At 29.8% G+C, this 11,721-nt stretch overlaps 1 protein-coding gene across 1 annotated transcript; it reads right to left on the reverse strand.

Moving 5' to 3' along the window:
* Positions 1–4,470: 4,470 nt before the first annotated feature.
* LOC111379049 (hydroxymethylglutaryl-CoA synthase-like) lies at positions 4,471–8,574 on the reverse strand. Its single transcript, XM_023002376.1, has 7 exons — positions 8,281–8,574; positions 7,700–7,806; positions 6,771–6,903; positions 6,148–6,291; positions 5,638–5,796; positions 4,672–4,745; positions 4,471–4,579 (listed from the first exon to the last, which is right to left on the reverse strand). Exons 1-7 carry the CDS (start codon positions 8,350–8,352, stop codon positions 4,486–4,488), a joined length of 783 nt encoding a protein of 260 aa, XP_022858144.1. The 5' UTR covers positions 8,353–8,574; the 3' UTR covers positions 4,471–4,485.
* Positions 8,575–11,721: the final 3,147 nt, after the last annotated feature.

Here is an 11,721-nt window from a genome sequence, read left to right on the forward strand (position 1 = left end):
ATGTTTTATCACTTTTTAAATTAATTTTCAAATATTTATATATTAGTATTTTTCGATATTGTTTCGATTACACGTTATCCTAACCCTATCATCAAGCAACACCAATCAAAACTAGTTGAAGTATATATTTTTTAAATCTTAACAAGAACGTGTTTCATTTATTAAAATTATAAGTTCCAATATGATTAAAAAATGAATCGTTTGATAGATTTTTATCTCATGTCATATTCAATGCCATCGATCTAGTAAGTGAGAAAAGATAAATAAATATTGCAAAATATTATTACAATTAGCTTTCTTCTTTTGACTCACATAAACAAATTTTACCATAGAAGAATTACGGGTTTTATCATTATACTTATTTAATTTTGTTGCTTTATTTTTTCAAAAAAATTGCCATTTTAAAGGAGGGTATCAGAGTTGCTTGTGGCATTGTACATTAGAATCCCATATATTGACATCCTGCAAAAGAATTTCAATGTTTTTCTCTGTGCTTTTTATTTCCACGCTTTATTTTATTTTATTTTATTTTGAATTAAGAATTGAATAAATCTAGATTATGTTTATGATTAACAGGTAATTGGTCCTTATATTTTATTTATTAGCTAATTTATTGTGCTTGGCTTGGTGGATGAGTTAGGTAGGGAAATAACTTTTGACTTTTAAAGTGCTTGACATTTTAGGTAAGTTAATTTAGCATTTTATTCTACATGTCACTTCTTGGAATTTTTCAATTAGTAATTATATATAATTTAGGTACATTGTCATTTGATTTATTGCGCCAATAGTAGGCTTTTTTTTTTTTTTTCCCCCAAATTATTGGAGAAATTTTATCTCCAATTATGCTTTTTTGGGAAATTGTATCGAAAGTTTGACGTGAAATAAAATAATCGATATTTTATTCATATTTCATATTTTATTACTTTCAAGATTATGTATTTCTTAAATTTTGTGAGGTTCCATTGATGAAGTGTATTATTCAATGGACCGTGCTACGCGTACATAATTATTTACATACCGTTTACCCACTACTCACATCATTTGGATGGGATCTAGGTTCGGATTATTAAATTACACATGGGGTCCGTATGTTTGTGAGGGGGGTGTAAACGGTTTGGTACACCCCCCCTCGGTACAAATTGTAATTTATTCTTTATTTTTCTTTTCTTCTCTTTTTGTTTTATTATTTAATGGATCGTGCTACGCATACATAATTATTTACTTACCGTAAGGACATTTTGTGCTATTAACTCAATGTTATTGAAAGTCATAAAATTCTGAAATCTGTATCTATCGCTGGGGACAAATTTATTGTATGAATTAATGATATATTAATTATAAAGCTGACAGCCAGAGCCATAACCCTACCTGTTTAATCTGTGATCTTTCATAGGAATTACCGTCACCTTTTTAATATTTTATTAGTTAAAGTACTAATCAACATCAGATCCAATTTAGGGCATCTTTAATTTATATAAATAAACTTTAATCATAATATTGATAATCCATAAAATCGTAAACAAATTAACTTTAAGAATACAATTAAATATTCATTTTTCGTCCGCTGTTGGCCAAAGTTGACCCCACACAGTCAAAGAATCATTTTTTTTTTTTTTTCTCTTCTTTTATTTTTCAAAGTAAGAATATCGACCAACCAAATTAGAATATGTGTATTCTATGTAGGAATATCGAGACAAATTGCATTTTCACTGTCACTTAAATCTTGACTGAATCACTTTCATGGGAAATTTCTTATAAATAATTGAAAATAATACTATAAATAAACATTAGAAATATTGAAATGGTGGGATCGGGTGCGTCGTTAAGCCAACCTAGACCTCCTATAGTCAACACTGGCCTACGAATGCGCATCCCTTTTTAGAAAGAAATAATTATATTAAGAAAATATACGATATAGAACAAACGTGTTATATATCTATTTCTTCAATTTATCGACTCTAAAATTTTTTATTATACATGTTTTAAATTACACTCAATTTAACAAACAAATTTTAAGCCATCATTTCTTACTATGGAGCTAGAAAATTGGTTGTGAGCTCTACTGTACGATTGTCCAATGTTGAATATCTCATGCACAAATTTATTGAATTATTTCAACACGTTATTGTATTTCGGACAGATTGGGGCAAGATACGAAGTATTCTTGTGAGTCTTGATAGTGAAATAATGTGGCTTGTCACGTTTATATATTAAAATAACGATATTCAAATAGAGACAAATATAATAGGTGAAGAACGTTTTAGGTTTAAGGGGGAAGTCCATAGAGGCAAGATTCAATTAGTCAAATTGATGTGCCTCTCGCGGACTTCCATGCCCCTTTCACGTTTTTTAAATTTAATTCATTAGCAAATCAAATTCCTATCTATTTTGACTGTTATATGTCTATATAAAGATAAATTTACGTTGTGCTATATGTACATAATTCTTTACATAATGATGTTTATAAGTACACGTGACACTGAATCTAACATTTAATTCAAATCTCACACTTGCACATCAACAATCGAATGATTGTCACATCACATTATAGATACTATTATGTTTTAATAAAAAATTAAAATAAAATAATATAAAAAGGAATTATATTCACATCATACTTCTAGTAAATTATGAAACATTTTAATTACAATGAAAATTCTCAATCTTTGTTAATTTCTACACTTGTATCGTCAACTTGTTTCTAACATTTTTATCGTCAACTTTTTATTAATTTGGACATCATATCTTTCATAATGGTTTTCATCCAAAAATTTTGCTAAGAGAACATAAACAATTTATTCATCCCCCATTTTAATGTAGTTAAGCATAATATTTGCACATAAATCAGCGTTAGATACTTAAGGCTTGTTTGTTAAATTTTTTTAAAATTATTTTTCACTAAAATCATTTTCAAACACACGAATTCTCCGCTTTTAATCATATTATCCGAATAAAATCATTTTGCTCTTAGAAAAGTCTATGTTAAACAAGTGTTTAATTGAAGATTAATGATAAAAATGTGACGAAAAAAATATTGGGGACATAAATATCAAAAAAATAAAAATTAAGAATTTTCATTATAACTAGAAATATATGAATATAATTATCCTAGTGTTAAATATTGTAACCACCAAATTGATTATCATATTTTGAGGTGATTTCGTCACGAGCCAAGATTGAGATAGGAAAATATTGACAGGAAATTGTTTGTTAGTCAAGGCGAGAAAGTGATGCTTGACAATTACATCTACCCATTTATGATTTATGTGGCACAAATTAAGCATAATGAATTAGACAAACTTTAAGGGGAAAAAAAAAACATTTACAATAGAAGAAAATAAAAATCTTAAAATTGGAGTGTTTCATATTTTGTTCATCGTTTTGAAATCTTATCAAGCGTTCTTAGCGTGTATATAATATAAAGTAGAATTATTCTATATGTACACAATAAATTACACCGCCCTCATATAGAGGGGAGCCCACCAATATTTTATTGTGTGTAGGCCCCTCTCTAGGTTAGGCAGGTGTAATGCTTTACGTAAACCATTGTGTACACATATCACTTCTCATAAAGTAATGGATAAGTCTAGCACAAACTTGAAAACAAGAAAAAATTACAATTTTCTGTATTATTTACTCATTCAGTATCATATACCAATATACATTTATGTGTTAAATAAAAATGATATTACCTCTTTTTCCCTAGAATGCTGAACCACATTGGAAGCATCGTTTATTAAGTTAATCAAATTAAAGAGAGAGTAAATGACGAAATTTAAGAAATCACGATAAAATCCCAAACCTTAATCAAACAAATTACTTTTTTTTAAGAAACCGTTGTCATTCAAAACTAATTAAACTTTAAATGGAGGCTTGGTTCAATTTTAAACCTTGATTTGCATTTTTTTCCTCTTTTTGTGTGTGTGTGTGTTTTTTTTTCCATGTTGGCTTTGACATTACATCACTAATGTAATTCATGGCGTCCTAAAAAATTTTAAAACAACAATAATAACTAGTTGAGATGTTTGCATTGACTTATTGACTTGTTTTATGGTGATCACAATTCAAAAAGTCGATAAAATTTGTGAATCATATGAAATATGTAATTATAATTAATTGTTGACTTTAATCTCAACTCTTAACAACTTTTCAAAATTTTGACCTGGAATGGATGAAATTCTTTTATTCCCTTTTTAAAAAAAGAAAGAAAATTAAAAAAATTGATACTAATTAGTATAATTAATAGCCAAGGAGAGAAATATTTTCTTAAATTTAATTTGATTTTAGATCATAATTAAAATATTAAAAAACTAAACCAAACCATTAACAGGGTTACAACTTACGCAGAATCAAACAACTGTTTTAGTTTATTTAATTTTTTAAAAAAATTAACAAATTGACGATTGTCTTTTTTTTTTTTTTTTATCTTTATGAAGGGGGAAAAAATAAAGCAACCTGTTAAAGGGCACTATTGCTAAATTTCCATCACCGCTCACTAATTACCTTGTTATATGGAGAATGAAAGACAAAGTATTCAGCATCAGCAATCGAAAACTGTTTGCCCTCCAATTTCTTGTACCTATATATACAAAATGTTTAAGCACCCGTAACATAAAAATACAGGAAGGTTTAATTTAAAGAGAATAAAACTTTATCTCAGCAGAAGCTTACTTGTTACAAAAGGTTTTATAACAAGAATCAAGTGCCATGAGATAGCAAGTCTGAGAAAGCTTGCCATCGACAACCTATAAACATAATTTTAACCGTATCAGAACTGAAAACAGCATAATGCAGCAGATTTGAAGTAGCAACCTATGATGCTTGGACATGAGTGCAGGTATCGGGTATGGGTAGATATCTAAGTGTCGGGTCTTTTATTTTCTAAAATGTAGAATACAGGGACATGTTTAAAAAGAGTACAAATTTCAGACACGAGTACCCTGAGTATGCCTTTGTACGTCTTTCAAGTTTCAATTTTTTTACTAATTCAAGATGTCAATTTGAATAGATCAAAACCAATATTCAGAAAGAAGGAAATAAATATCGAATAAAAGGTTAAGACGAATAAAATAGAATTTTGAGGCTTAATTTTCAATGATAAGAAGTTAATTACTAAGTGCTATATAAAATAGAAAATAATGAACTTGATTGCAATTTGGACTTAGAGGAGCAGTGAGTAGCACTATATGAAACTCATTTTTATTTTCTACAAACAAAACCATAAACCATCAATACAGAAAAGGAAAGAAGGAAAAAAAGAAGAAGAAAAGGGAAAGAAAAATGAAAGAAGGAGGAGGAAAACCTAGCATCATAACCTTTCTCCACCAAATCGGAGGCAGTGCTAGGTTCATAGAGAGCAAAAATGGGAAAGAAAAGGAAAAGGAAAAAAGAAGAAGAAGAAGCAAAAAAGACGAATTGTCCGGTTGAAATTTTGGAGAATCCGATACATATCCCATCTCCATAACCGTGTCATGTTGTGTCCAACACGGGTACTCTGATCATTTTGAAGAGTTCGAGCATCAGATGTAGCAACACATTTTCCAAAACACCAATCCCAAGTTTTTGTTTGTTTTTATAGGCAGAGACAATCAGGCTTGTAAAAATGAAATAAATAGATGGGTTAAAAATGAGAATTACTGGATATTCACTGGCAAGATTAGGCTTGTAAAAATCATAGGCATGAGCCATATGACTACCCCTGAACTTGCTTTCAAACACAATCGGAGCATTAGGCCCTATTAGCATGGCAATAGCTGCAGCTCCTCCAGTTGGCCTGGCTGGCCCCTCTGCATAGACCTGTTAAACAAAGCTTACTGGTAAGGCAAATCACCCATAAGCACAATCAAAGTGTTCTACTGAAAAATTAAATCAACACTTGGCCCTTGTTTAAGCCCCATTTTTTGGGGTTAATAGATTTTGGAAAAGTGATTTTTTGGAGAATGTGTGATTAAAAAATAGGGAAATGTTTTGGGTTTACGTGTGAAATTATTTTATTGGGAGAATGTAAAGTTGAAAATGAGTTTTTGGAAAATGGGGCTCAACACTAGGGCTTAGTTTTTGGATGAGCAATAAAATAAACACATTGCAGCAGAGTGAAAAGTTACACTATGATTGAACCTTAAGTGAGTACAAAGATGATGGTCATACCGCACTGTCTGTGCAGACAACAAGCCCATATCGTCCATCCCATGAACTACTTTCCACCCAATTGATGCAGTTGAAGAGAGCTGCAGTTCCCCCATAGCATGCATTGGTTGAGTCAACACCTTCTATGTCAGTATTTCCACTTTTCTAGTTGTTCGCAGGAGAACAATTGAATGAATATATGTCAAATATACATTTTTAGTCAAATATGTGAAATCAGGCAATGACGATGGTGACATTATTTAATTCAAAAAAATGCTACAGGCATTTGAGCGCACAGGCGTGGAGTTCTATAGCATGCTTGACCAAGCTCTTCTACCATTTTGATGAAGCACATAATAGAGTAATTTTATACGTTAACTAGTATTCAAATGATGTAAGCAAGCTTTACTTATATAAATTACTGTAACTTAAGCCTTTTGCTAAAATATGGCCATGGTGACTTTTGCTTAAAAGCAAAGCAGAATAATATGATAATTTTAAGTATCATTTAGGTAAACTCTCTGTTAGATCATCAGTTTGACAATAGAATCTGTATTCCATTAATTCATGTTCCAACACAAAGTGCCAATGTATACTAACTGTTAATGCTAATAATGCAAAATATAGACTGCATACTTAAATACCTCAAAGATTGGCATCAAGAATGTCTTAATAGACTTGCTCTTGTCTAGTACAGTCTCACTTCCAACTTCCAGACGACCAATCTGCTTTGGGTCAACCCCATATTTCTCAAGAAGTGAACTAACGGCTGTCAAACTGAAGGTTAAAGAGTTAATAAATGAAAGTAACTAGTTATTGTCAATATTATTAGTACAGCTGCCAAATTGAAGGTTAAAGAGTTAATAAATGCAAGTAACTTGTAATTGACAATGTTATCAATACAAGGACAAAAAACAATTTACAACCAAATTTTTATTCATCAAGTTTCATTTCAGTGAAGGAGTAAAAAAATAAATAAAAGATAAAATACTGCATACAAGAATTTCACAAAGTAAGTCAGTGGAAAGCATGTCTGCAACTTTCTTTATGACTCTCTGTTTAATTATTCATCAGAGGGATATTTCAGTATATAAAGAAATTGAGAAGCAACACATACTATTTCCATGATGTGTAAAATAAAGAGTGAATATGCATAATGAAATTATAAAAACTAATATCAATATAAAGGGCAGATGCCGAGGTTCAGCAACATATAAATGGGTAATTTTGAACCTTTCCTTGCTTAACTTAACACACTTCATGTTCTTCTTTAAACACAACTTTGCAGACATGCAAATAGAAAGGCAACAATTGCATCTAAATTTCCAAAAGGCGGCTTATATTCGTTCAAGATAGTGCAATCGTGTTGTATAACTATCAATAAGTTTGACGAGCCATTCACAAAGATATGTATGATAGTACGACCCTTGTATTTCCTTTCTCTTATCCTTGTCCTTCCATAAAACATAGAGTTCGAGCGCAGGCGCAGAGAGTATCAAATAATATATCAAAATGAAACTAGTCAAACGATTTGTGCAGCTCGTAATTTTTTTACCAAACATCGACTTAGTACCTCATCGAAATGACGTCTTCAACCTCAGTACAAAACCCCATGCAATCTTGGCCAAGCCCAATTGTGTATTTCCCTTTGCTTGCTCCGTCATGAGCCTCCAATACTTCCTGTAGCAAGTACAAAAGTTTTATTTAAAAAAATCATATCTTTACTCATCTGAGTGTAGAGTTAAAATTAAGTATTCAAATTTTCAATTAGAATCTTGAAAAGACAATAGTCCAGAGTTTCTCTCTCTCTCTCTCTAACATTAACCAAACAAGCAAAAAAAAATCTGCTAAACGAAGTTCAAATTTTAAAATTCTGAAATCTAAAAATACAAATTATGATCCAACAGTGGATCAAAACGCTTTAATTAATCAAACTATAACAAATTGAAATCATAAGGTGGGTCCATAAGTCGAAAACAAAAAATGGTGATAACCCCAGAAAAAGTTCCTTTCCTTTTTCCATATTTTTCTGCATCATTCCTCACCCTTTCAAAACATTTCCAAAACCCATAAAGAAAAATAAATGAAAAAGAGAATTTCATTCAAAATTTTATGTGTAGTACATAAGTTTATGCTTAAAACAAGATATCTGACCTGCTGTATGCAAGTGGGAGGGAAGTAGATTTCGATGGCGAGAATTCCCACATTCTTCGCTTGTGAAGCCATTTCTTTCTCCTTTGTTCTTTACCTTCAAAAGGCAGATCAAGCAAAAAGGACAGGAAAACTCGCAGTGTAAGAGGTGGAAAAATTTGTGTAGGCGATGGGAATATGGCCGTTGGATGGCATATATATAGGCAAGGGTATTAAACAGACTGCGAAATTTCCATATATTTTTGCATTTTCCCTTGTTCTTTGCCACCACAGCCCCCAAATGTAGACTTCGTGATTCCACCAGTTATTTAAACCTCCCCCAACCCCTTCCTAACATAAATAAATTTAATTTTTAATTGAGTTAATCGAGTATGTTCAATACGACAAAATAATAAGAGGGTGCGTATTTATTCGAAGCCATCGGATCCAGATTGAAATAGGCCTGAATTATTCGATTCGAATTGAATTAGGGCCTGTTTGATAGGCACCCAAATTTCATGAAGAATGAAATTCGTTTTCTAACTTCCACTTTTTATTATGTTTGATAGTCTAACAATTCGATGGAATTCTCTTTTTTAGTTTTCTTGATTTGCTACATTTTTTTGGTTTTCCTTAAAAACTAATTCGGTTTTCTAGGTATTGTTGACCTTTTTTTTTAAGTTATATATATATATTCTTTTAATTGATAATTTTCATGTAAAACAAAATCAAATGAACACCAAAAGATAAATGATTTTGTTTTTTTTTTTTGCAATGGAAATAAATTTAATCTCCAATACCAGTAAATTCTTTCTTTTTAATTTACAATTTTCATCTAAAATAAAATCAAACGAACCCAAAAAAACACTTTTATTTCAACATTTTTCACTTAAAAATTATATTAATCAAACACATTAATTGACAATTTTTAGAAAAATAATTTCTAGACAATTTAATTATCTGGCATTCGTTTTTCTTTCCACCCAAATTCCATCTTTGCAATAGAACGGACTCTCACTTCCATTCTGATTCCGAGTCACAAAATTAAAAAATTGAATAGTTCTACTCTAGTTTTTTATTCTTTGATTTGGTTTCAAAATCATTTCTTTTCATATTCTCTTAATTAAATCATAATTTATATAAAATTAATATGTCCAGAATAATCAATAGTTTTATCGTTTAAAACTGAGAGTGTGAAAGTAATATAAAATTATTTATTATTTACACAATAATTGCAATTTACAATTTATTTTTGAAATGTGAGAATTATTTGGGAGGGATAGATTTTTTATTTATTTATTATTATTATTATTTTACATAACCAATGATTCTATTTTCACGATCTGATCTAGTTCAGAAGCTACCTAGACCCAATTACAAAACTAATTTTATGCTATTATAGCATTTAATGTTTTATCACTTTTTAAATTAATTTTCAAATATTTATATATTAGTATTTTTCGATATTGTTTCGATTACACGTTATCCTAACCCTATCATCAAGCAACACCAATCAAAACTAGTTGAAGTATATATTTTTTAAATCTTAACAAGAACGTGTTTCATTTATTAAAATTATAAGTTCGAATATGATTAAAAAATGAATCGTTTGATAGATTTTTATCTCATGTCATATTCAATGTCATCGATCTAGTAAGTGAGAAAAGATAAATAAATATTGCAAAATATTATTACAATTAGCTTTCTTCTTTTGACTCACATAAACAAATTTTACCATAGAAGAATTACGGGTTTTATCATTATACTTATTTAATTTTGTTGCTTTATTTTTTCAAAAAAATTGCCATTTTAAAGGAGGGTATCAGAGTTGCTTGTGGCATTGTACATTAGAATCCCATATATTGACATCTTGCAAAAGAATTTCAATGTTTTTCTCTGTGCTTTTTATTTCCACGCTTTATTTTATTTTATTTTATTTTGAATTAAGAATTGAATAAATCTAGATTATGTTTATGATTAACAGGTAATTGGTCCTTATATTTTATTTATTAGCTAATTTATTGTGCTTGGCTTGGTGGATGAGTTAGGTAGGGAAATAACTTTTGACTTTTAAAGTGCTTGACATTTTAGGTAAGTTAATTTAGCATTTTATTCTACATGTCACTTCTTGGAATTTTTCAATTAGTAATTATATATAATTTAGGTACATTGTCATTTGATTTATTGCGCCAATAGTAGGCTTTTTTTTTTTTTCCCCAAATTATTGGAGAAATTTTATCTCCAATTATGCTTTTTTGGGAAATTGTATCGAAAGTTTGACGTGAAATAAAATAATCGATATTTTATTCATATTTCATATTTTATTACTTTCAAGATTATGTATTTCTTAAATTTTGTGAGGTTCCATTGACGAAGTGTATTATTCAATGGACCGTGCTACGCGTACATAATTATTTACCTACCGTTTACCTACTACTCACATCATTTGGGTGGGATCTAGGTTCGGATTATTAAATTACACATGGGGTCCGCATGCTTGTGAGGGGGGTGTAAACGGTTCGGTACACCCCCCCTCGGTACAAATTGTAATTTATTCTTTACTTTTCTTTTCTTCTCTTTTTGTTTTATTATTTAATGGATCGTACTACGCGTACATAATTATTTACTTACCGTAAGGACATTTTGTGCTATTAACTCAATGTTATTGAAAGTCATAAAATTCTGAAATCTGTATCTATCGCTGGGGACAAATTTATTGTATGAATTAATGATATATTAATTATAAAGCTGACAGCCAGAGCCATAACCCTACCTGTTTAATCTGTGATCTTTCATAGGAATTACCGTCACCTTTTTAATATTTTATTAGTTAAAGTACTAATCAACATCAGATCCAATTTAGGGCATCTTTAATTTATATAAATAAACTTTAATCATAATATTGATAATCCATAAAATCGTAAACAAATTAACTTTAAGAATACAATTAAATATTCATTTTTCGTCCGCTGTTGGCCAAAGTTGACCCCACACAGTCATCATTTTTTTTTTCTCTTCTTTTATTTTTCAAAGTAAGAATATCGACCAACCAAATTAGAATATGTGTATTCTATGTAGGAATATCGAAACAAATTGCATTTTCACTGTCACTTAAATCTTGACTGAATCACTTTCATGGGAAATTTCTTATAAATAATTGAAAATAATACTATAAATAAACATTAGAAATATTGAAATGGTGGGATCGGGTGAGTCGTTAAGCCAACCTAGGCCTCCTATAGTCAACACTGGCCTACAAATGCGCATCCCATTTTTGAAAGAAATAATTATATTAAGAAAATATACGATATAGGACAAACGTGTTATATATCTATTTCTTCAATTTATCGACTCTAAAATTTTTTATTATACATGTTTTAAGTTACACTCAATTTAACAAACAAATTTTAAGCCATCATTTCTTACTATGGAGCTAGAAAATTGGTTGTGAGCTCTACTGTACGA

This window comes from Olea europaea, unplaced genomic scaffold (assembly GCF_002742605.1).
Source record: "Olea europaea var. sylvestris unplaced genomic scaffold, O_europaea_v1 scaffold1923, whole genome shotgun sequence".
Lineage (NCBI taxonomy): Eukaryota > Viridiplantae > Streptophyta > Magnoliopsida > Lamiales > Oleaceae > Olea > Olea europaea.

What these genes read in the sequence shown, in the direction of transcription:
- LOC111379049 (XM_023002376.1), bottom strand. Translation starts at nt 8,352, where the DNA reads ATGGCTTCACAAGCGAAGAATGTGGGAATTCTCGCCATCGAAATCTAC. An exon ending in GAAGACGTCATTTCGATGAG is followed by an intron (nt 6,904 to 7,699) that starts GTACTAAGTCGA and finishes TTTAACCTTCAG; the next exon opens with TTTGACAGCCGTTAGTTCAC. An exon ending in TCTTGATGCCAATCTTTGAG is followed by an intron (nt 6,292 to 6,770) that starts GTATTTAAGTAT and finishes GCGAACAACTAG; the next exon opens with AAAAGTGGAAATACTGACAT.